The sequence below is a fragment of the Anolis carolinensis genome, chromosome 2 (genome assembly GCF_035594765.1).
Source record: "Anolis carolinensis isolate JA03-04 chromosome 2, rAnoCar3.1.pri, whole genome shotgun sequence".
NCBI classification, from domain to species: domain Eukaryota; kingdom Metazoa; phylum Chordata; class Lepidosauria; order Squamata; family Dactyloidae; genus Anolis; species Anolis carolinensis.
Window position 1 is genome coordinate 105,158,344 of NC_085842.1, and position 23,274 is coordinate 105,181,617.

General features: G+C 40.8%; 2 protein-coding genes across 5 annotated transcripts in view; both read right to left on the reverse strand.

Moving 5' to 3' along the window:
* The window catches only part of pcbd2 (pterin-4 alpha-carbinolamine dehydratase 2), a 58,772-nt gene extending 53,522 nt beyond the window's left edge, over positions 1-5,250 (reverse strand). The window contains exon 1 of one of the 4 annotated variants that reach the window (XM_062970352.1): positions 4,891-5,068. Coding sequence is in view for 1 of the 4 variants with exons in the window: in XM_003223934.4 (XP_003223982.2) it covers positions 4,891-4,974 (84 nt within the window). In the remaining 3 variants the exon portion in view is untranslated. Of the gene's footprint in view, positions 1-4,890 lie in introns of all 4 variants that reach the window. The other 3 variants (XM_062970351.1, XM_003223934.4, XM_062970350.1) reach the window with 3 other exon arrangements.
* Positions 5,251-7,550: 2,300 nt separating this feature from the next.
* txndc15 (thioredoxin domain containing 15) lies at positions 7,551-15,382 on the reverse strand. The gene is made up of 5 exons (XM_062970356.1): positions 15,232-15,382; positions 13,022-13,497; positions 10,780-10,943; positions 9,685-9,815; positions 7,551-8,633 (listed from the first exon to the last, which is right to left on the reverse strand). Exons 1-5 carry the CDS (start codon positions 15,284-15,286, stop codon positions 8,437-8,439), a joined length of 1,023 nt encoding a protein of 340 aa, XP_062826426.1. The 5' UTR covers positions 15,287-15,382; the 3' UTR covers positions 7,551-8,436.
* Between the last annotated feature and the right edge of the window lie 7,892 nt (positions 15,383-23,274).

Consider the following 23,274-nt stretch of genomic DNA (forward strand, 5'->3'; position numbering starts at 1 on the left):
CACATGTGTGCCAAGGAAACAAGGCAACATCTTGATGCAGGTTCATATTTGTACCCTAAAATAGTGAATTAAGTTCTCTAAATGTTAGCCATTATTCTCATACAGGCTGATTATCCCTTATCCTTGGGACCGAAAGTAGTTTGGATTTCAGGTTCTGGAAGGCCTGCATTTGCATATACATAAATAATGAGGCATCTTGGAGATGGGACCCAAATCTAAACATGAAATTCATTCATGTTTCATATATATCTTATATACATAGCTGAAGGTAATTTTATATACGTATATATTAATAATGTTGTTTATGAAGCAAACCACATGAAAGCAAAGGTGTCACTATTTCAGCCACCCATGTGGACAATGTTGGATTTTGGAATATTTTGGATTTCAGAATTCCGGATTAGGGATGCTCAACCTGTACCTTCAGGTGGGCTATGATAACTCCAAAGTGTTCTTAAGTATAAAATAAATGCTAGAGGGAGAAACTAGTATCGAGTCTTAGTAGGTTGACTGCTGGTCAGGAGTGAAATGAATAAACAGGAAAATAAATAATAGTAATAGAATGGCTGGAACCAGAAAAGAAATATTCCATATTGTTACACTAAGTAGCAGGTCCTACCTGTTTGCTCCAAGGCACTTGAATTTTAATGATATTAAAGTTGGGGTCAATTTTGGATTCCTAAACCATATATTTTTGAGCAAGTGCATCTGTTATATGAAGTATTAAACTTGACCACCAGGTGGCGCTGCATTTCAAATTTAAATACATCTTCTCACAAAGAATGTAGGCTTGCAAGATTTTACTGTATTAGTTATCAAAACACCAAAATAAATGTGACAAATTTAAATACAACCCCTAAAAAACAATCACAGCATAGAAGGCGAAAAGCTATACATACCTATTCCACAATTATATTCACAATTATTTTCCTGAGGTATTTTATTCCTATTAATACACTAAAATAAAATAGGGCAATTTAGGGACTATCCAGTATTTATTTGCTTGCTTGCTTGTTTATATTTATTTCCTTCAAGATGTAGGAGACAAAAATAAAACATTTCTTACTTTCTCATTCATACAAATTTAAATACTGTTTTTATTTCTAACAGCCAGCATAGTATAGGGGTTTGAGCACTGGGCTCAGGAGACCGAACTTTGAATCCCTGCTTCGTCATGGAAATCATAGACAAGTCACACTCTCTCAGCCTCATAGGAAGGCAATTTATGTTTGGATTTGGACTCATCTGGTGCATATTTATATTTGTATGATTGTACATCTATGATATATTTATAAGAATTTAAAATTCTATTTCTCTATCAGAAATTTTAAAAAATGCTGCTCAGATTTCTTAAAAAAGACAAAAAGTAGAGGTCAAAATACTGTGGATAAATAGAGAGAAGTGGCCATGATTTTCAGCCTCTTGGAGCTGACCTGAGTCGGAGGACACAGACATCAATCTATTTGTCCCATCCCTTCATTCCCTTTTGTCCTTGCGCTCAGAATATCATTTCAGTTCTTTGGGGACTAAACATTTATAGGCATAAAAAATGTAAACACAGAAGCCACTGTCCACTTGACCCCTGGACTATTTTATGTTGATGTGAAAGATGTTGATGTGAAAGAAGTTTAACCACTGCTGAACTCAGCCTGAATCCTTCATGGAAGTAAAAAATTCAGATTGCATGGAGTTTCCACCTTGTGGAAGACTATGGTTGTATTCAGCCAACAGCTGTTAAAGCTCTTTTTCCAATCTTTTTTCTATCAACACAAGATTGGAGCATGCTTCCAGCTATCATTCATGCTGAAAAATTTCTGAATTCTTGACAAAACCTAGACTGTCACTAATACAGATGAAATAGAGAGTGACTGTGATGCAATGGTTTTAGAACTCCAGAAGACTACAGTTCAAATCCCTACTCAGACATGGAAACCCAAAAAGCGATTATAGGTACGGTTCACTCTCTCAGCCTCAGAGAAAGGCAGTGGCAAACTCCCTCTGAGCAAATATTGCCAAGAAAACTCAAAACTAAGGCTGCATCTACACTGCAGAATTAAGACAGTCTGACAGTACTTGAACTGCCATGGCCAAATGCTATGGAATCATAAGAATTGTACTAGTAGAAAGACTTTAGTCTTCTCTGGCAAAGAGGGCTGGTGCCTCATCAAGCTACAAATCCCAAGATACCATAGTATTAAGTCATGGCAATTAAAGTGGCATCAAACTGCATTCATTCCACAATGTAGATGCACCCTAAGGTCCCCTGTGAGTCAGAATAGACATGAAAGCATATAACAACGAAGAGGTAGACCAAATGAACACATGGCCATATGCTCTGTGTTTCTGACATGATTTCAACTGAATATTTTTGTATTTACTGAACACTCTTTAATCCAGTCATGTGGGAGAATGAAATCATTAACTCATGGATCAAGAAAAGCTGCTTCAATTGTTTATAAAATGTTGGCATTTCAATGTCCAGACACGGTTTGCTTTTGCCACTGCACAATCTATTTTCCCACTTAGACATTTCTGCACAGGAAATCCATACCATAATAGGGTGTCCATACATTTACGTTAAAATACTCTCTTGTGGAAGCCATCAATGCATTATCTCTCATTGCCCTAATTCAATGGAAAGGAATTGCATTTTCTTTCTGGGCAGGCTGTTAATGACAAGGGGACTAGGCGCTCTCTCATTCATGGTGTCGGCATGAGTCAAAGACGACTGACAACAGTTAATAATCTAAATACCTCCTCAAAAAAGCTAACAATCAAAATATCTGCTTAATAAAGGGAATTTTAAAAAATTTAAAAGTGGGCTGACCAACTTCAAAAAAATCCAGAGGAATGCCACAAGGTCAAGTAGAAGAAAAGCTCACCAGTGAACCATGCAAGTTATTCAGAGACACAAGGAAAGTCTGATGCCAGGACAACAATTTTCAAGTTGTACTGCTGAAGGAATCAAATAAACCAGAATTAAGATTTATTTGGACCAGAACTAGAAAACTGCAGGACTGGCCATGGAAAACTCCTATTTCTCCTGCTTGGCAACCAGCCTATTCTGCTAGGTATACAGGCAGCCCTCTAAAATAGATCAGATAAAACACAATGGCGAAGACAGCCATTAATTGCTGTTGGTGTTTTATGTACATATTTATATCCCACTTTTTTCCTTCAAGGGAAAGTCAAAATGGCTATTATTGTTATTGTAAGAATTTATTAGGCAACTGAGTAGCCACTATGATGAATTAAAGAAGTTTGACACACCTGCCATGGCTCAGTACTATTGAATTCTGAGATTTGTGGTTCATTGTGGTACTAGAGTCTCTGGTCAAATATCCCATTGTGCCTTAGGCCCCTTCACACTGCTGAATAAAATCCCACATTATCTGCTCTGAACTGGAATATATGGAAGTGTAAACTCAGATAAACCGGTTCAAAGCAGATATTGTGGGATTTTCTGCCTTGATATTCTGGGTTATATGACTGTGTGGAAGGGCCCAGAATGCCACAAGGACTAGCTGAAAGAATGCAGTGGCCCTTGGGGTATCCTGGGGTTTACTTCTAGGACCTTCCATGGATACCAAATCCAGATCTAACATATACAATTGTGTAGTAAAATGGTGTCCCTTATATTGAATGGAAAGGGACGCTGGTGGCACAATGTGTTAAGCGCTGAGCTGCTGAACTTGCGGACCAAAAGGTCTCAGGTTCAAATCCCTGGAGCGGAATGAGCGCCCGCTGTTAGCCCCAGCTCCTGCCAACCTAGCAGTTCGAAAACATTCAAATGTGAGTAGATCAATAGGTACTGCTCTGGCAGGAAGGTAACGGTGCTCCATGCAGTCATGCCAGCCACATGACCTTGGAGATGTCTATGGACAACGCCGGCTCTTCGGCTTAGAAATGTAGATGAGCACCAACCCCTAGAGTCAGTCACGACTGGACTTAACGTCAAGGGAAACCTTTACCTTTACTTATATCGAATGGAACAATCAAGGTTTGCTTTTGAGGACTTTGAAAAATATGTTCATGCCATCAATGGAATCTCTGAATACAGAATCAATAGACACAGATGGTCAACAGGTTCGTAGATGGCATGTATGCCAGTAGTGTGGGATCCAAGAAGAAGGGGGGGGCTCTTTACAAACCCACACACATACACACCCGTGTTCCGGATCATCTCCATTACGTAGGTCAGGCATGGGCCAACTTGGGCCCTCCAGGTGTTTTGGACTTCGACTCCCACCATTCCTCGCAGCCTCAGGCCCCTTCCTTTTCCCCCTCAGCCGCTCAAGCGGCTGAGGGGGAAAAGGAAGAGGCCTGAGGCTGCGAGGAATGGTGGGAGTCGAAGTCCAAAACACCTGGAGGGCCCAAGTTGGGGCCTGAGGCTGTAGGAATGGTGGGAGTGAGGACCTAACACAAAATAGTCAATTTTACTACAAGAAAGGAAAATAGTTTTCAATGTTTTGAAGTAGCAAGGGGTCAGTGCAACATGGTGCTTGTTTCTATATACAATACAACTAAAGTGCTGGATTTCTATATACAATACAACTAAAGTTTCTTTATAAAGTTTCTATATACAATACAACTAAAGTGCCTGCAGGCAATTTGGGCATTTTGATTTTGGGGCTGCTGTGTTTTGACACCCATGGGCTCCCAGCCAACCTTATCTCCACCATTCACCTGCCACACTGAGGGTGGACTACATCCCCGAAAAGGCGCCAGATCCTGCCTGAGCCTGAAAGCTAAGCAGGGCCAGACCTGGTTGGTCCTTGGGTAGGAGACCACCGAGCAGCGGCTTCATGTCAGAGGCAAGAGCGCCCCGGAGGACCCTGTGAGAGTCCCGTGCTTCCTCTCCTTCCTCCCCGCCCCCCGGGAGTCCCTCACCATCGCGGAGAACGTCCTCCTCGTGACTTGACTCCCGCGCAGGGCCCGGAGCAGCGCCCTCCCGCCCCCGACGATGCCCAGCATGGCTGGCAAGCGCTCTCCAGGCCCCGCCCGCTCTCCCCGCGCATGCGCCCTCCTCCCGGCGCCGTCACTACCGCCTCCTCCTCCTTGCGACCTCAATGGCTGCCTGGGGTGAAGCTGGAAAGGCAGCAGGTGCTGCTTCTCACCTGGTTGCCTAAGAAGCAACACAGCTGAACCCCCCCCCCCCTTCAGCCACTTAAAGTTGCAGAATCCAAAGCCAGATCGTATTAGACTGGGATATTTGCATAAAAGGGAAGCATGAGATACATTTACACTAGGCATGGACAAACTTGGGCCCTCCAGGTGTTTTGGACGTCAACTCCCTATCGGCTGTTAGGAATTGTGGGAGTTGACGTCCAAAACACCTGGAGGGCCCAAGTTTGCCCATGCCTGACCTACACTATCGAATTAATTCAGTTTGACACCTCTTGAACAGCCATGGCTTATAGCAGTGAAATTCTTAGAGCTACCTAAACTAGGCTCTACAAGCCAATGGAGACTCCACCGCAGACATCAGAAGAGCTACAAGGCCAAGAACAAGCCATACGAGTGAAGACAAAGATCCACCCAGAGGAAAAGTGTTCTTACCCTGTTTCCCCTAAAATAAGACATCCTCAGAAAATAAGACCTAGTAGCAGTTTTGCTGAATTGCTAAATATAAGGCCTCCCCTGAAAGTATGACCTAGCAAAGTTTTTGTTTGGAAGCATGCCCAGTGCCAAACAGAACACCAGAGCATGCAGGATCGGGAAATGTACATACCAGTTGTACATGGAAATAATGGTAGTAACAAGAAATTCTTGATAGGATTCACAGCTTGTCTGGTTCTGCTGGTTTGTGATGACAACTACTGTACAGTATATAATAAATGTTCATTTTTTTGTTCAACAATAAATGTGAATTCTTCTTCATTGAAAAATAAGACATCCCCTGAAAATATGACCTAGCACATCTTTGGGAGCAAAAATTAATATAAGACACTGTCTTATTTTCGGGGAAACACGGTACCTAAACTGGGCTCTACAAGCCAATGGAGACTTCACCACAGACATCAGAAGAGCTACAAGACCAAGAACAAGCCATGCGAGTGAAGACAAAGATCCACCCAGAGGGAAAGTGTTCTTACCATACATCAAGGGAACCACTGACTGCACAGGGAAGCTGATGAAGAAACACAGCCTACAAACTATCTACAGACCCACTAAGAAAATCCAACAAATGCTATGTTCAGCAAAGGACAAGAGGGATCCTCTCACCCTCTTGTCACCCAGCTGTGGACAAGTCTACATAGGAACGACCAAACACAGCATTGCCCAAACAGAAATCAAGGAACAAGAAAATCCAGCAGACTAATTCAGCCAGAGAAGTCAGCCATAGCAGAGCACTAGATGAACCAACCTGGACACAGCATATTATTTGAGAACACAGAAATGCTGGACCACTCTAACAACCACCATGCCAGACTACACAGAGGAGCCACTGAAATCCACAAGTATGTGGGCAATTTCAACAGAAAAGAGAAAACCATGAAAATGAACAAAATCTGGTTACCAGTATTAAAAAAACTCTAAAATCAGGACAGTAAATAAAGAATAACACTCAGAAAACAGAGGAATTCCAGACCTGAATCAATCAGGGCCAGTTAACACCTCCCAACAAAGGATTCCCCCAGGCAGTAAGCAGTCAGACCTTGAAGCTGCAATGCTATTTAATGCTAATCAGGGTGACCAATTGAACATTTACACCTGCCCCGGACAGGAATTATTTCTCCCACCCTGGACCTTCCACAGAAACCCCACTTTCCTAGTTTCCAACAGACCTCAAAACCTCTGAGGATGCCTACCATAGATGTGGGTGAAACGTCAAGAAAGAATGCTTCTGGAACATGGCCATACAGCTCAGAAAACTCACAGCAACCCATAAAAGGGAAGCTTGAGATGCATCTATGCTGTGGAATTAATTCAGTTTGGCCCCGCTTTAACAGCCATGGCTTATAGCAGTGGAGTTCTTAGAATTGTAGTTTGACAAGGTCCTGGTTTTCTGTAAACGGAAGTAATTCATCAAATAACATACGCCTGGATTTCCAGGACTATCAGTCCTTAAGATTGCAGGCCTGATCATGAACACAAAGAATACAAATTCCTCTGAGATTCCTCTTCATTAAGTACTTTCCATTTTGACGACACAGCAAGTATCATATTCAATCCCAAAACGCATGCATAGGAGACAAATGAAAACAGAACAAAAAAGCCGTAATTCCATCCATTTCACTCATAAGTTTGAGCATGAAAGACTGTATTAGGGCAGAAATTTGATGTAAACAGAAGGGGAAATCCTAATGAATTTATTTGTAGCTACTTTTTTCTTCCTGTCCATCTAACATTCAACTCAAACAACAGGGTTTTCTCATTCTTCTCAAGGGCCCACTATGCCTCCAAAATCTATTCCAACCTACAAAATCAGGTTTAGAGGGTGCAAGGAGTGCCCATGATTGAGGGGAAATTGCCTTCATTTATTCCCCTGAAACAAGGCATGCCATTGATCAGAAGAGCTAAGTGGCTACAACCTAGTGCAGTATCAATACTTTGAATGCCTCTGTTTATTCAAACTATTTCAGCTAACATATCAGTATCAACATGAAACAATCTCAATTATAATAATCACAGACACTTTCAAATGATACATTTGTTCACAGCAATGCTTAGATTATAACACTGCTAATCAAGAAACAATGTACATTTTATTTTTCCCAAATCTAGCAATTTATTTTCCCATGCATTCTTGCTTTTAGAATGCAAAAACTATATAGAACGTTCAGCCACAAATGTTACATTTTGCTCATCAGAAATTACATCTTCCCTTTAAGGTTTTGATACCTGAGCATTCTTATTTAAATATTCTCATTAAAACAATACATTTACGAAAGTGTCTATGTGTCACAATTCTATCCAGTGACATTATAGGTTTAGAAAAGGACCCTGGATGCAGCCAAGCAATTGACAAAACTTATTCTGATAAATTTCCCACTTAATATTAATTAGTACAAGTAGGGAAGCACCTCGTCAGCTACTGCAACCAAACATAACTAACATGACAACACATCTTAGAAAGGCATCTGAGATACAAAACTCTAGAGCAGAAAGATGAGAGAATTTTCCAGAACATAAATTTCATAGTCAAGATATCATATTTCCATACTACATTCTTAAGCACCTGCAATCATTTTCCAATGTGCAAAATTTTCCTATAGTTTTTCTGTTACAAAATTTAATGCACTTAGAAGTAAATAAATAATTCAAGAAAGGTTCTTGTACCATAAGTAATATCAGCAAAGTGATGGTGTGTGGTCTTAAATATGTGATGAACGCAGTTCTGACTTAAAAGATAAAAAGTCAAAGATCTGATCCATCGTACAATTTACGTATTTCAACTTGATCTGAAAACACAAAGAGTTCACAGTTTGCATGTCATTCCTGATGCTCCTGATCTTGGCCAGGTATTAACCACCGGATGCTCTCAGTACGAATAGTAGCATACATGACGAAACTGATAAGAAACAGTAAGGAGAATAAAAGCAGCCAGTCTACTCCTCTGCTTAGTGTGCTGGGCAGTGGACCTGCTTGATCTTCTTCAGTGACTACCACATCTGTCTTGGGCTCTATCCCTGAAAGAAAACATCCATTTATTAGCTTGGTGCAAGTTTAAACAATTTATGCCATAGATATTTGCAAGTTGTCTCAATTTTCCAATTAATATTCAGATAATTTCACTAGCTATTATCATCTGTTATTTTTTTTCATTTGAACTCTACAAATTTCACTATATATTTCTGTGTGACATTGGTCAATGTTAACTATCAGTATCACACAAAATATGACTCTCACGTGTATATGTATATTATTCTCTGTGTATTGCCATATTTCCACTTCTTTCTGGAAAAATATCTATCAGAAAGCTTATAGTTTTAATATCTTTTTATGTATACTTCTTTATATTAGCTAGACCATTAGAAATTCAGTTATGTCTTCTGCTAGTTCCCGTCTTCAGAAAATCAACTAAAAAACTTAGGGCCGTTTCACACAACCATATAACCCAGAGTATCAAGGCAGAAAATCCCACAATATCAGCTTTGAACTGGATTATCTGAGTCCACATCACCATATATTCCAGTTCAAAGCAGATGTGGGATTTTATTCAGCTGTGCAGAAAGGGCCTTAGGTGTTGAGTTGTGGTGAGGTCAAAACAGGGATACTGAGAAACAACAAGGAGACACCATTATGCAGAGTTGATAACATCTAAGTTTACAAAGGTCAGGTGGGGAGAGAAAGCTTTCAGACACAAAAACTAAAAAGCATCTAGTGAAAATGAAACTGTTGGATTTCTGTTTTGATGAAAAAAAACTAAAATGAGAAGCAGGGAACAGAGCATCTTGAAAGAATGTATGATTAGTTCACTCCAACAAAGATTATTGGAGTAAATCGATCATACACTGAATTCCACATTGCATTGTTTTTCACTAGTAAGATTACAATTTTCTTCTGTCTTCTCAACAAATCATACTCTGTGATCAAGGATGAAAAGAATTTGCCAGCCCCATCCTAACACAAAGCAACATTAATGGAGCTCTTAAACAAGCCTAGTACAGTACACCCAAGACTTAGATAAAATATGCAGGACTACGAATTCTAATGTCCTGTTAAAAGTGATTGTCTTACCAGTCTGATTGAAAAGAAAAGCTTTCAGTGTTTCTAGAGTCCGATCAGTATGGTTAAACCTTGCCATAGGCTTGGCTCCTTGGAAAAGAAGGATGTTGGGAACAGCCACCGTTCCAAACCTGGTAGACAAACTGTGAAGGCAAAAGATTACAAGCTTTGATAAATATATCACTAACTTAACTCCAGAACAAAATAGCTGAGTTGTTAATTTTTGTTACAAACCTGAGACTAATTCCTGTCAACAGGGGAAGTAGAGAGTATTCTAAGTGGTATTTATTACCCAGCCAATTTTAACTTGTGAAATTTAACCTGCATTTTAACTATGTCTTGTTCTATGTACTGTATTTTAATAGTATTGTGTTTTCTCGCTCTGTTTTAACCATGTTGTATCCTGCCTTGAGCTACAAGGACAGGTGGATAATAAATGTATTATTATTATTATTGTTATTGCCTATTAGTTTTAGGATGGAGCAGGAGGAGGAAGCACTCTGTGATGGTGAGGGGTTTCTGGGAGAGCGGGGAAAGAAGAGGAAGGAAGCATGTGCCTATCTAGCTGTGTTTTCAGTTCGGCATGACTCTCATAGGCTTTCTTAGTCAAGGGATACTCAGAGGTGGTCGTGCCAATTCCTTACCAATTAGTATCTCAAATGTATGTTCAAGAAATTGCATAGCTGAATGCAAAATAGGCAGAATGTGGTGAATTTTATTTTGGCTTTCAACAGTCTACAGCTTATAGTGGGGTAAAATCATGTAGCCTGCCGTGTATAGTAGACTGAAGTTCCCAGCATTCTTCATTGATGATTATGTTGGCTAGGTTGAACTTGCAATTCAACAGCATCTGGAACACCATATGATTTTTATCACTAGCCTACAATTTACATTGCAAATTTATAAATGAAATATTATTCAGAAAAAGCATTTTCAAGCGTTCCAGTGAAAATGAGAGCTGAAGGAGATATAAACTTCTTAAGCAAACCTGCCTATATATGTATTTGAAACATACCTGTTAGCAATACTAAAGGTAACTGGAAGAACTCTAACAGATTAGTTTTAAAAGAACAAAATGTTATACTGTTGTATATAAATAATAGTTACCTGCTGTGCTGAGAGGCATCCAAAGCCAAGAAACTAAGCGTTGGGAAAGCTCGAGGCAAAGAATTAAAGTGAGGAGCTAGATTTGCAGAAAAACGGCACCAAGGGGTATAGAACAGGACTAAGGTACAGTCACTACCATTTGGATTGAGGAACTCCATTAAATCCTATGGGAGAATTTTTAAAAGATTAAAAATAATTCCCATTATATAGACTTTTCATAAGTAATGAAGTAGTTCTATATGTAAAATACATTTTGCCATGTAGTACAAAAGGTTTGTTTCCAGAATATCTGTAAAACTGCCATACAATGAATTAAGAGTACTTGGTACTCACCAAGTAAGCTACTTATTATCTTTAAGTAGCAGTGTTGCCTGTTTTCCATCAGAAATACAAGCACTGCTCACTTGGATGCCTCAAACTGTTTTGCTCTTATTGGATTCATTTTGTTTGTTTTAAAGAAAAGACCATTGGTATGAAGAACAATTAAGTGGAATTTGAAATATGTTTCAACCATTACCAGTAAAGGAAAATTCAAATTCAGAGCCTATCAAATCATTTTTTAATCAACTTTCCTACCAAAACCTATAAAATTAGCATCTACGTATAAAAGCTTTAAATAAAATAGAAGACTTTGAATTTTTTGAAAGCAATGATATATCACATATATTGGCCTGAGTTAATAACGTATACCCTATATCCGACAATAATCAATAGTAGGTGCTTCAGAATAAGCATTTTAAAACAACTCCAGCATATACATAATTGTAAACAATGATATAGTGTTTCAGATTACATTATATAACTCTCAAAAACTCTGAAGTTAGTTCCTCTTTATATGATTTATGAATTTCAAAAGATGAACTGAAGCTTCCTGATGAATCTATGACAGAAGCACAATTTTAACTGAGGATTTGCTGGCTCACAACTCAGCCTTCTAGAAACTGCCCTATACTAACTCTCAGTAATGATGAACCCTGTTTCTACATGACCTTGACAACATAACATCATTTTCTTTAAAGTTTACACTAAATTTCCAAGTTTTAACCCTTTAGCGGGCGCACAGAACATATAACAGCAACTTGATTACCTAAAAAGAATAATATATTCCCAAGATAGGTCCATATGTGGCGCAGACTGGAGAGCAGCTGCAATCAATCACTGCAATGAATCACTCTCACCAGGAGGTCATGAGTTCGTGGCCCGCTTGGAGCCTATATTTGTCTGCCTTTGTTCTATGTTAAAAGGCATTGAATGTTTGCCTATATGTGTAATGTGATCCACCCTGAGTCCCCTTCGGGGTGACAAGGGCGGAATATAAATGCTGTAAATAAATAAATAAAATATTACTCAAATACACCTTTTGAAGAGTATGTTTGAGACAAATAATTTCTTCAAAAACATAAAGGAGGCATCACTTTAAAATATAAATTCATTTTTAAAACTGTAATTGCACCTTCAATGTTTATTTTCCCTAACAGTTTGGGGTACTTTATCAATCATGCCACTAAGAATTTGCTCATTTGAATTTTATAAGATATGCGGGTAGTCCTCAAGTTACAAACAAGATAGGTTCTGTGAGTTTGTTCTTAAGTTGAATTTGTTTGTAAGTTGGAATAGGTACATTTTAAAGTGTAACTCCAGCCAAAAATATATATTGTTTAGATATGGATAAAACAGGGAAGGGATAACACCCCTATGGTGTTTATTTTGCTGCCTGTTCAGATTTCACCTCCTTTTCTGTCCCTGTGATAATTGGATTTTGAAAAAAAAAATGGCTTGCTGTGAAAACAAGGATTGGTGATAAAGCTTCAGTGGAGACACATTTTCCTCATGATAACTCTTCCAGAAGTGAATTTCCCTTCCGAGGGGTAGATTTCTCTTATTTCCTGTTGTCTCACCCACGTTCTTAACTGTGAGTCATTTGTAAGTCAGATATTTGTAACTCAGGGACTGCCTGTACACTAAAAGATGTGAGCCATTTATAAGGGACAACCCCAATGATACACTCCCAAAGTGAAATGTAGCTTTAAAGGAGCCATTATATTTGCAGGGGCAAAGGGCATAAAACATATAAAACTACAAACACCATCCATTGTTCCACTTCTCTGAATCATTCTACCCTGTTATTCCTGCGGGAATCAAAAGGAGAGTTGTTCTATGCAAAATGCCAACAGGGAGAATAAAGTCACAAAATAAAACAAGGTAACTTAAGAAGGAACTGATTAGAATGTTTTCTACTTACTTGGGAAATATTCAAGATTTGTAACGTGAAATTTGTGATCCCTGTGATATTCCTTTCTTCACAGTTCACTTTGGGGGTTTTCATGCTGTCTGTACTATTTGTGTCCTCTGCTGATGAAGGATGCACTGCTTCCAGAACTACGGGTTGCTCTACGGGTGACTCTGGAGATTGTGATCCTGAGGAAGGGAAAGATGAAAAGGCAGCCTGCGCGTCGCATTCGCCATCGGCTGTTGCATCGCAGGTGCCTGCGCCCATCTCCTTCATCTTCGCTGGAATGATAGAAAGTACCACCGACTGCCCTGGTGGCATGCTGCTCCCCATCATGGCATCAGCGATTTCTGCCGTCCTGTACTTCACTCGCTCTTTGGGCCCATCTGGGCTCCCCTGCACAGGACTGCTTTCCGGGGGGAATGCTGAAGAGCTTTCACTGAACTTTTCAGACATTAAATCAGTTGCTTCCTCTGGTTCAGCTGCTGCTAAGGACATGGAACATAATTTAAACATCATTCACTACATTCAATGTAAGTACATTTGTATTATTGAAGGCTTTCATGGCCAGAATCCAATTCGCCATGGAAAAGGAAATGAAGGAAAACTGCCATTTCTAGATGTCCTAGTCATATGCAAACCCAATCAACAATTGGGCCACACAGTTTACAGAAAACCTACACATATTGATAGATGTCTACATAAAAACTCCAACCATCACCCAAGTCAAAAAAGAAGAACAATCAAAGACCTGGCAAACCGTGCAAAAACAATCTGCAAATCCCACCTCCTCCAAAGGGAATTGAACCACCTAAACTGGGCTCTAGAGGCCAATGGAGACTCCACCACAGACATCAGAAGAGCTGCAAGGCCAAGAACAAGCCATGAGAGTAAAGACAAAGATCCACCCAGAGGAAAAGTGTTCTTACCATACATCACGGGAACCACTGACCGCTGATGAAGTAACACAACCTGCAAACTATCTACAAACCCACTAAGAAAATCCAACAAATGCTAGATTCAGACAAGAGGGATCCTCTGACCTCTGCAGGAGTCTACGGTATACCATGCAGCTGTGGACATTTCTACATAGGGACCACCAAATGCAGCATTGCACAATCACAAATCAAGGAACATGAAAGGCACTGCAGGCTAACTCAACCAGAGAAGTCAGCCATAGCAGAGCACTTGATGAACCAACCTGGACACAGCATATTATTTGAGAACACAGAACACTCTAACAACCACCATGCCAGACTACACAGAGGAGCCATTGAAATCCACAAGCATGTAATTTCAACAGAAAGGAGGAAACCATGAAAATGAACAAAATCTACCAGTATTATAAAAAAAACCCCTAAAATCAGAACAGTAAATAAGGAACAACAGTCAGAAAACGGGAATTCCAGACAGTAAAGTATCAAGGACAGATAGCACCTCCCAACAAAGGACTCCCCCTGGCAGTAAGCAGCCAGACCTTGAACTTGCATGGCCATTCAGTGCTAACCAATGGCCACTTCACCATTCACACTTAATTCAAGCAGACAAGAGTTCTTTCTCCCACCCTGGACCTTTCACAGATATATAAACCCCACTTGCATATGTGTTGTCAAAGCCTTTCATGGCCGGGATCACAGGGTTGTTGTATGTTTTCCGGGCTGTATGGCCATGTTCTAGAAGTATTCTCTCCTGACGTTTCACCCACATCTATGGCAGGCATCCTCTGAGGTTGTAAGGTATGCCATAGATGAGGGCGAAACGTCAGGAGAGAATACTTCTAGAACATGGCCATACAGCTCGGAAAACATACAACAACCCCACTTGCATAGTTTTCCAACTGACCTCACAACCTCTGAGGATGCCTGCCATAGATACAAGCGAAACGTCAGAAGGGAATGCTTCTGTAACATCGCCATACAGCCCGGGAAGCTCTCAGCAACCCAGTGATTCCGGCCATGGAAGCCTTCGACATTCGACAACACATTGAGTACATTTGCTTGGACTCCTTTCGGCAGACATGGGCAAGCTTGGGCCCTCCAGGTGTTTTGGACTTCAACTTCCACAATCCCTAACTGTTAGGGATTGTAGTACTTGAAGTCCAAAACTCCTGGAGGGCCCAAGCTTGCCCATGTCTGCTGGCGGTGGGGCGAAGTCCTGCCTGGAAGAGAAGCCCGGCCTTCCTCCCGTGGAAGGCGCCGCCCCGCCCTCCTCCTCCTCCTCACCGGCCAGGAGACTCCCGAGCAGGACAGGAGCCCAGAGGAGACAGCCGCCCCTCATCCTCGCCAGGCAGCGAGCGAGGGAGGGAACGAGCGAGGGAGGAGCAGTCACTGCCGGCAGCAGCCGCTTCCGGTTTGTGGTACACTTCCGCTTCCGGAGGAGAATAAGCCATGGGAAAGAGCAAGTGGGGTTTCCCTTCCTTTTTCCCCCGGAGCAAAGTGGGGCCTCAAGCTGCATCTACAGCAGGCACGGGCGAACTTGAGGCCTCCAGGTGTTTTGGACTTCAACTCCCACCACTCCTAACAGCCGGTAGGCTGTTAGGAGTGGTGGGAGTTGAAGTCCAAAACACCTGGAGGCCTCAAGTTCGCCCGTGCCTGTTCTAAAAACACAAATCCTAGCATTCCATAGCATTTTGTTAAAGTGGCATCCAATTGCTCTAATTCTCAAGCGGAGAAGTACCCAATGTTATGGGTTAAGGATGAGAGATAGTGAGGAGGTTAGAAGCCTTGGGTGTCAACTCTGCCACCTCTTCTCAGGTTGATGGTTCCTCTTTTTCAGGATGAGCTCCGTGGCAGAATTGCAGTCAGTTCTCCCCTGTTCATGGGTCTGACTTTGGCAAATTCAAATACTCTGGGTCATGAGCAACACGGTTTCTCTGGGAATACCTGGGTGCTGCAGTGCATCTCTGTGGCCAACTTCTACTGGAAGCCACGCTGGAGGACAGATTTCTAAAGAGAATACTTTTCTAGGAATCTCTAGATGTTCCAGTGTGATTTTATGGCCAGTTTCCAGCAAAAGTTAACCACAGAGTTGTCGTGGAAAATTTAGATAAATAGTTAAATCTGGATATTCCTAAATACAGTAGTCTCACTTATCCAACATAAACGGGCTGGCAGAATGTTGGATAAGCGAATATGTTGGATAATAAGGAGGGATTAAGGAAAAGCCTATTACACATCAAATTAGGTTATGATTTTACAAATTAAGCACCAAAACATCATGTTATACAACAAATTTGACAGAAAAAGTAGTTCAATATGCAGTAATGCTACGTAGTAATTACTGTATTTACGAATTTAGCACCAAAATATGACGTATTGAAAACATTGACTACAAAAATGCGTTGGATAATCCAGAACATTGGATAAGCGAGTGTTGGATAAGTGAGACACTAGGTTTTTTCTCAGGTGAAGTATAGCTTTTTACAGTATTCATTTTTTCACTTTTGGGAAGGGAGGGGCTCTTGAATTGTGTCCCTGCCAACTTCAACAATTGGGAAAATTTGCTGCCCACTCTCATTTGCCAGCTGGGTAGGAAGTTAAGTGTTGGAGAGGGATATGTTGAGATCTTCATGTCTGAATCTCTGCCCTTGCCCACCAGCTGGGTAAAAGTATTTTCATTTGGTAAATGGAAGAAACACCATGATTCTATTTAGCATATAGCCTTTAGCTTGCCTCCAGATCAACAGGAATATTGCCACCACTCTGTTCTGCTTTGATCAGGCTTCACCCGTGGCACTGTGTCCAAAGCTGAGATTATCAGTGGTACAAGTGAAGCAAATGCTCCAGGACCTTCAGTGACTGGGAATTGTGTGGCATTTCACACAAACCAAACATACTTTTTAGACTATGCTGCTGTCCAGGCAGAAATGCTCCTGGGAAGGGAGGGTCGGTAGATCTCTCCTCCTTCAAAGGTTTGGGAACATTCACTGTCCACTTCATCTCATCTGTATGCTTTGTAGGGAGTGCAGAGTTGTAGGAGGGGTATCACAGGGCCTGTTTTGCCCCTTTGTGTCTGTTTAGAAGTTGTTTAGGGCAACTTTAGGGTGTCCCAGGGCCCGTTTTGCCCCTTTGGGTATATTTAGAAGTTGTTTAGGGCACCTTTAGGGAGTCCCAGGGCCCATTTTGCCCCTTTGGGCATATTTAGAAGTTGTTTAGGGCCCCCTTAGGGCGGCCCAGGTTCCTTTTTGCCCACTTGGATTCGTTTTCAAGTTCTTTAGGGCCTCCTTAGGGTGGCCCATGACCCGTTTTGCCCCTTTAGACCTTTTTAGAAGTTGTTTAGGGCCCCCTCAGGGTGGCCCATGGTTTGTTTTACCCACTTGGGTTCGTTTGCAAGCCTGTTTAGAAGTTGTTTAGGGCTCTCTTATGTTGGCCCAGGGCCCGTTTTGCCCCTTTGGGCCTGTTTAGAATTTGTTGAGGGCCCTCTTAGGGTGGCCCAGGGCCCAATTTGCCCCTTTGGGCCTTGTTAGAAGTTGTTTATGGCTCTCTTAGGGCGTCCCAGGGCCCGATTTGCCCCTTTGAGCCTGTTTACAAGTTGTTTATGGCCCCCTTATGTGTCCCAGGGCCGGTTTTGCCCACTTAGGTTTGTTTGCAAGTTGTTTAGGGCCCCCTTAGGGTGTCCCAGGGCCCTTTTTACCTCTTTGGGCCTGTTTAGAAGTTGTTTAGGGCTCCCTATGAAATCCAGCAGCAACCCAGGCATGGGAATGTCCAAGAGATAGCCAATACTCCAGAAGACAGGATCAGAATTCAAAACTATCTTAACAGATTAGAGAGATGTGCCAAAACTAACAAAATGAAGTTCAACAGGGACAAATGCAAGATGCTCCACTTAGGCAGAAAAAATGAAATGCAAAGATATAGAATGGGCCTGGCTCGACAGTAGTATGTGTGAAAAAGATCTTAGAGTCCTTACGGTCAACAAGTTAAACATGAGCCTACAATGTGACGCGGCAGCAAAAAAAGCCAATGGGATTTTGGCCTGCATAAATAGGAGTATAGTGTCTAGATCCAGGGAAGTCATGCTACCCCTCTATTCTGCCTTGGTCAGACCACACCTGGAATACTGTGTCCAATTCTGAGCACTGCAATTGAAGCGAGATGTTGACAAGCTGGAAAGTATCCAGAGGAGGGCGACTAAAATGATTAAGGGTCTGGAGAACAAGCCCTATGAGGAGCAGCTTAAAGAGCTGGGCATGTTTAGCCTGCAGAAGGGAAGGCTGAGAGGAGACATGATAGCCATGTATAAATATGTGAGGGGAAGTCAAATGGAGGAGGGAGCAAGCTTGTTTTCTGCTGCCCTGGAGACTAGGACGCGGAACAATGGCTTTAAACTACAGGAAAGGAGATTCCACCTGAATATTAGGAGGAACTTCCTCACTGTGAGAGCTGTTCAGCAGCGGAACTCTCTGCCCAGAGTGTAGTGGACACTCCTTCTTTGGAGGCTTTTAAACAGAGGCTGGATAGTCATCTGTCGGGGGTGCTTTGAATGTGATTTTCCTGCTTCTTGGCAGGGGGTTGGACTCGATGGCCCATGAGATCTCTTCCAACTCTATGCTTTTATAAGGCTACCTGCAAAGGGGTTCTGCATGGGAAACTATTCCAGTAACCCAAACCCCTGGACTGCATCTATTTCTGGCCACACAGTTTTAACAAGCATATTAACAAAGTGGAATATGTTCAAAGAACGGCTTAGAATAGATGGAAAAGGCTGGAAGTCAAGCCCTATGAGAAACCACTGAGGGAATTTGGTATGTTTAGCCTAGAGAAGAAAATAGAGAGGCAATATGATAGCCCTCTTCAATTATTTGAAGGGCTGCGCTGCAAAAGATTAAGCAGACATGTTTTCTGAAACTATGTACAAAAGGTAAGGACTGAATCAATGTATTAAAATAAGAAAGGGTATTTGAACTAAATATCAGGAAGAACTTCCTGTTGACAGCAGTTGAACAGTGAAATGGACAGTCAACAGAAATTGTTGGTTTCTCCTTCATTTGAGATTTTTAGGTACGCTGGGTATCCTTCTGTCAGGCATGCTTCAGCTGAGCATTTCCTACATTAGCAAGGGCTTAGACCAGATGGCCATGGATACATCCCATGTCTGTCATTCTCTGCTTTCTTTCAGTGCTCCACTGTATTTTTAATATATATTTGCTATATTTACGTAATGTTTAGACTGCGATGAGGACTGACATGCAGGGTTGTTTCCACCCACCTCAGCCAAGCACCAATGGATACACTGTAGGCCTATTGGATAATCCAGAACTATGCTAACTTTCAAGTCAGGTATGCAAATAAATCCGGAGATCTGTAGCTTACCTTGCAGTTTTCATGCTCTAGGGCATGTGAGCTGTTTTGTCACATGAGAAAATGTATAAGTACTTTAATCCTTAGCAAACAGCTGCATTTTAATACCCAAGAGTCATGTTCTATTGCAGGATTTACACAAAACTAGATCAACCAGATAGGCCATATTATAACATTGCCACCTCAAAGTGTTTTCAGACAAAGTCCCCAAGTTTTGACCCTGACTATGTTTGTCCCAAGAATTCAATTGTGTTATGCCACTGTGCTATTCCTTCATACTATGCAATGTAAATTGGGAGAAAAAAGTGTGGTAGAAACATTTGTTCGTATGCTGCCCTCTTTCTTGAGTGGGACCCAAGGCAGCTCACCAAACCAGAAAAGTTTTTTAAAACACAGTTAAGATCATCCCATTAAAACAATAAAGGACAGTATGAAGCTCCTAGTGAAAGCTCCTCCTTTGGAAGCTTTTAAACAGAGGCTGGATGGCCATCTGTAAGGAGCGTTTTGGTTGTATTTTTCCTCCATGGCATGACTGGATGGCTCATGTCGTCTCTTCCGACTTTGATTCTGTGAAATAATTTAAAACATACAAAAGTTAAAAATACCCTTAATAGCTTCACCTGCAAGATATTACACATTAAAAACCTGCTTGAAGAAAAAATGTCTGCCTGCTGATGGAAGAGAACAGGGAGCCTCCTGCAGTCAGGAATCCCAGGTAGGAGCAGCCACTGAGAAGGCTCTCATGTCCTTGTCAAACAAGCCAATGGTGGTAGTAGGTTTGAGAGAAAGCCTTCACCTGTAGATTTTAGGAGTGGCAGGTTTGTCTGAACATGATGCTGAGAAGCTGGATTTGATGCCTAGCAAAAAACAAAAACAAAACAAACCCCTTCTTCCTTCTCAATGGTGGGCCAGTAGGTAGTGCTGGATTCTGTCCAGGAAGGACCACATGAAGGTACTGATACCATGAGAAGCAAGGATGGAAGAACCTGAGGGCAAACATCCACAGATAGTTCACCACTGAGGAGCCCAAAAATATGACCAGAGCCAAAGGATGCAAACAAAGCAACTGCGCTAGAGGTCTTTGGACTGAAAACATTCCTTACCATATACTCTGTGAGAGGCTTGATAGAACATGAAAGTCAAAATGAGCTGAAAGCTTACACTGGCTTATTGCTTCTGGTGAAGATGCATCATGGATAACTTATCATGGAGCTGTCACTTCAGTGTGGCAAAAAGTCTACAAAGATATTGTAAACTCATATGGCAGTTGAGACTTGATAACCTAACAATGACAACTTGCATGAGTCACTGTTGAACTTGCTGCCTTACAGGATAAAGGGATTTGGTGCTTCTACACAGAATTAATGCAGTTGGGCACCATATTAAATGCTATAGCTTTTAGTGTCAATCTGTTTTTCTAATGCACTTTATTTCGTCCCTCAGTTGAGCATAACTTTGTTTCCCACCCCAAGTCTCTTATGAAATGCAGCACTTTATCTATCTACCTCATACCACGGGTTTTATCCTTTTCACTCCATGCACTTTGACCCAGTTCTCCTTCGTTTAAGTTTTTGTACTATTTTTATATGTTTTATCATGCTATTGTTACTATTTTATTGATTTACTATGTTAGTCTTGTATTTTACTTTGTTCTATTGTAATTGTTTGGGTTTGGCCCCAGGTTAGCCACCCCGAGTCCCTTCGGGTCAATGGAGGCAGGATACAAAAATAAAGTTGTTGTTATTATTATTATTAATGCTATAGAATGCTGGGAGTTGGTTTTACAAGGCCTTCTATGCCAAATATTGTTAGTGCCTCGCAAAACTACAACTCCCAGGATTCCATAACATTAAGCCATGGTAATTAAAGTGTTGTCAAACTGCATTAATTCTGAAGTGTAGATGTGCCTCATGTTGTGTAGTTGCAAATGTGCTATACTCCATGGACAGATCTACACACGGATGTGTTTAAGGATATATGTCCATTCCAATAGTAAAAGCCAAGTAAACTAGGAGAATATGGCATTAAAGTGATGATGCTGCAATGCTAGGACAAAGGAAGCAAATACTGAGGTGCCCTCAATAAAATTAAGTGCCATTGTCTCAAGGTGCTCAATTGATGGTTTTGTTGGTTAAAAAAGCCCATTGTGGTTGACACAAATAATGGCTGCTCATCGGGAGATATTACCCTCATAAGAGATTATTTTGTAATATCGGTAATAAAATTGCCACATAATGCTATTGATGCTGAGGCAACTAGATAAAAATAGCAGTTTTCCTTCAGGATTTATATTTATATTGTATTGGATGGGTTTACAACAAGGTTGTCTAAGTTTTTTTCTATTTCAGTTCAAAATAACACTGGCTGTATTTTAGGACATAGACGTTATGTTGATTAAATGTTCTGCAGAAAAGGAAGTGTGACCATTACACAAAACAAATTTTCCATATCATATAAACATGAGCTTTCTTGCTTTGGATGCTTGGATATTACAGAATATCCTTCTTTTTATACCCACAAACACTTCTGTGGTATAAGATATTTTTATTCTCCGAAATACACTGGAATTCCCATGGAGATATGTGTCAAAAATACCCTAGAGGCTGCTTCGTGAATCTTCATTGTATCCATCTGGATAAGGGCTAAACAAAGTCTCAGTTAAACCAAAGTTTTTTTTGGGTTTTCAAAATCCCTTAATACAAATGGGAGCAACATATGGGAGCCACTACATACTCATATATGTAGCAAAATAATGCAAGCTGCTCAGATATAGCATGGTGTTTATCTCTGTGTACCCAAAGTCTTAAAGCATATATTTTTCTTCACATTTACCCATCAAACATGTGATTGTCCATTTTCATTTAATAATGGAAAAATTATGAGAGGTATGAAACAGAAGAGAGATACTCATAGTTTGCAAAACACAAGACTCCAAAATAAAGCTGGAATTTTTTACCACCATGACAAAAAATTTCAGCTTCTTCATTAGGCTGTTTTTATGTAGTTGAAGCCAGCAACCCAAAAGAGATACAACTTTTCAAGAAAGAGTGCAATGACTCTGTAGAATTCATGCAGTGAGACACGAATTTAATTACCATGGATCAAGCACTCTTTAGCAGAGAAGGCTAAAAACATTTCCCAGGATTCCATAGCACTGACCCATGGCACTTACAGTGATGTCAAACTGCATTAATTCTACAGTGTAGATGCACATAAGGTTAAAATGTTCCATCCTACACATGATCCTTCATGTACATTATATGTCACATGTCAATTTTTGAAACAAATCAATTCAAAATAAATGTAGAAAACAGGCTACATTTTTCCAGTTATTGCTGAAAATGTGTGCCTATATAATATCAACATTAAACACAAAAAACTGGAGGCAAGAGAGGGAAACAAACCAAGTTTTTTAAAAGTTAAAAAACAATTTAAAAAAACACTTTAGATACTTTAATATATGCACATGATCCTAGAAATTACAGGTTCAAGGCAAATTTGTCTAGTTAACTGCATCCTGTATGCAATCAATTTGCAAATTTAGTTTCACCGGGCTGGGAAATTCAGGGGTGTTGAGACTGCTGGCTGCAAAGCTCCCTTGTTGAAGAAAAGTTATGTCCAATCAACTGTGCTGCTTGAGGCAGATATTTAACATCAGAGAAAGGAACCTAGAGAAATGCCTATTTTACAAATATAATAAACCTGGCCTCAGCTATGGGGTAGGAGAAGTGGAGTTTGAAGTCTCATGATGGAAGCAGTTAAAGCTACTGACAAGAAAATAATTACTCAGGAAAGTCTCCCTGGACCCCTCACACGCTCTTTTCAGCCATCAGCATAATATTGTCATGAGCAGAGTAAAAAAAGATGACAGTTCTGTTAGCTCTCACATGAATAAATCATTGTGTGGTTCTGTTGCCAGCAGTCTTGCACCTGGCTGAGGGCCCTGTCTCGAAATGGACAGAATGC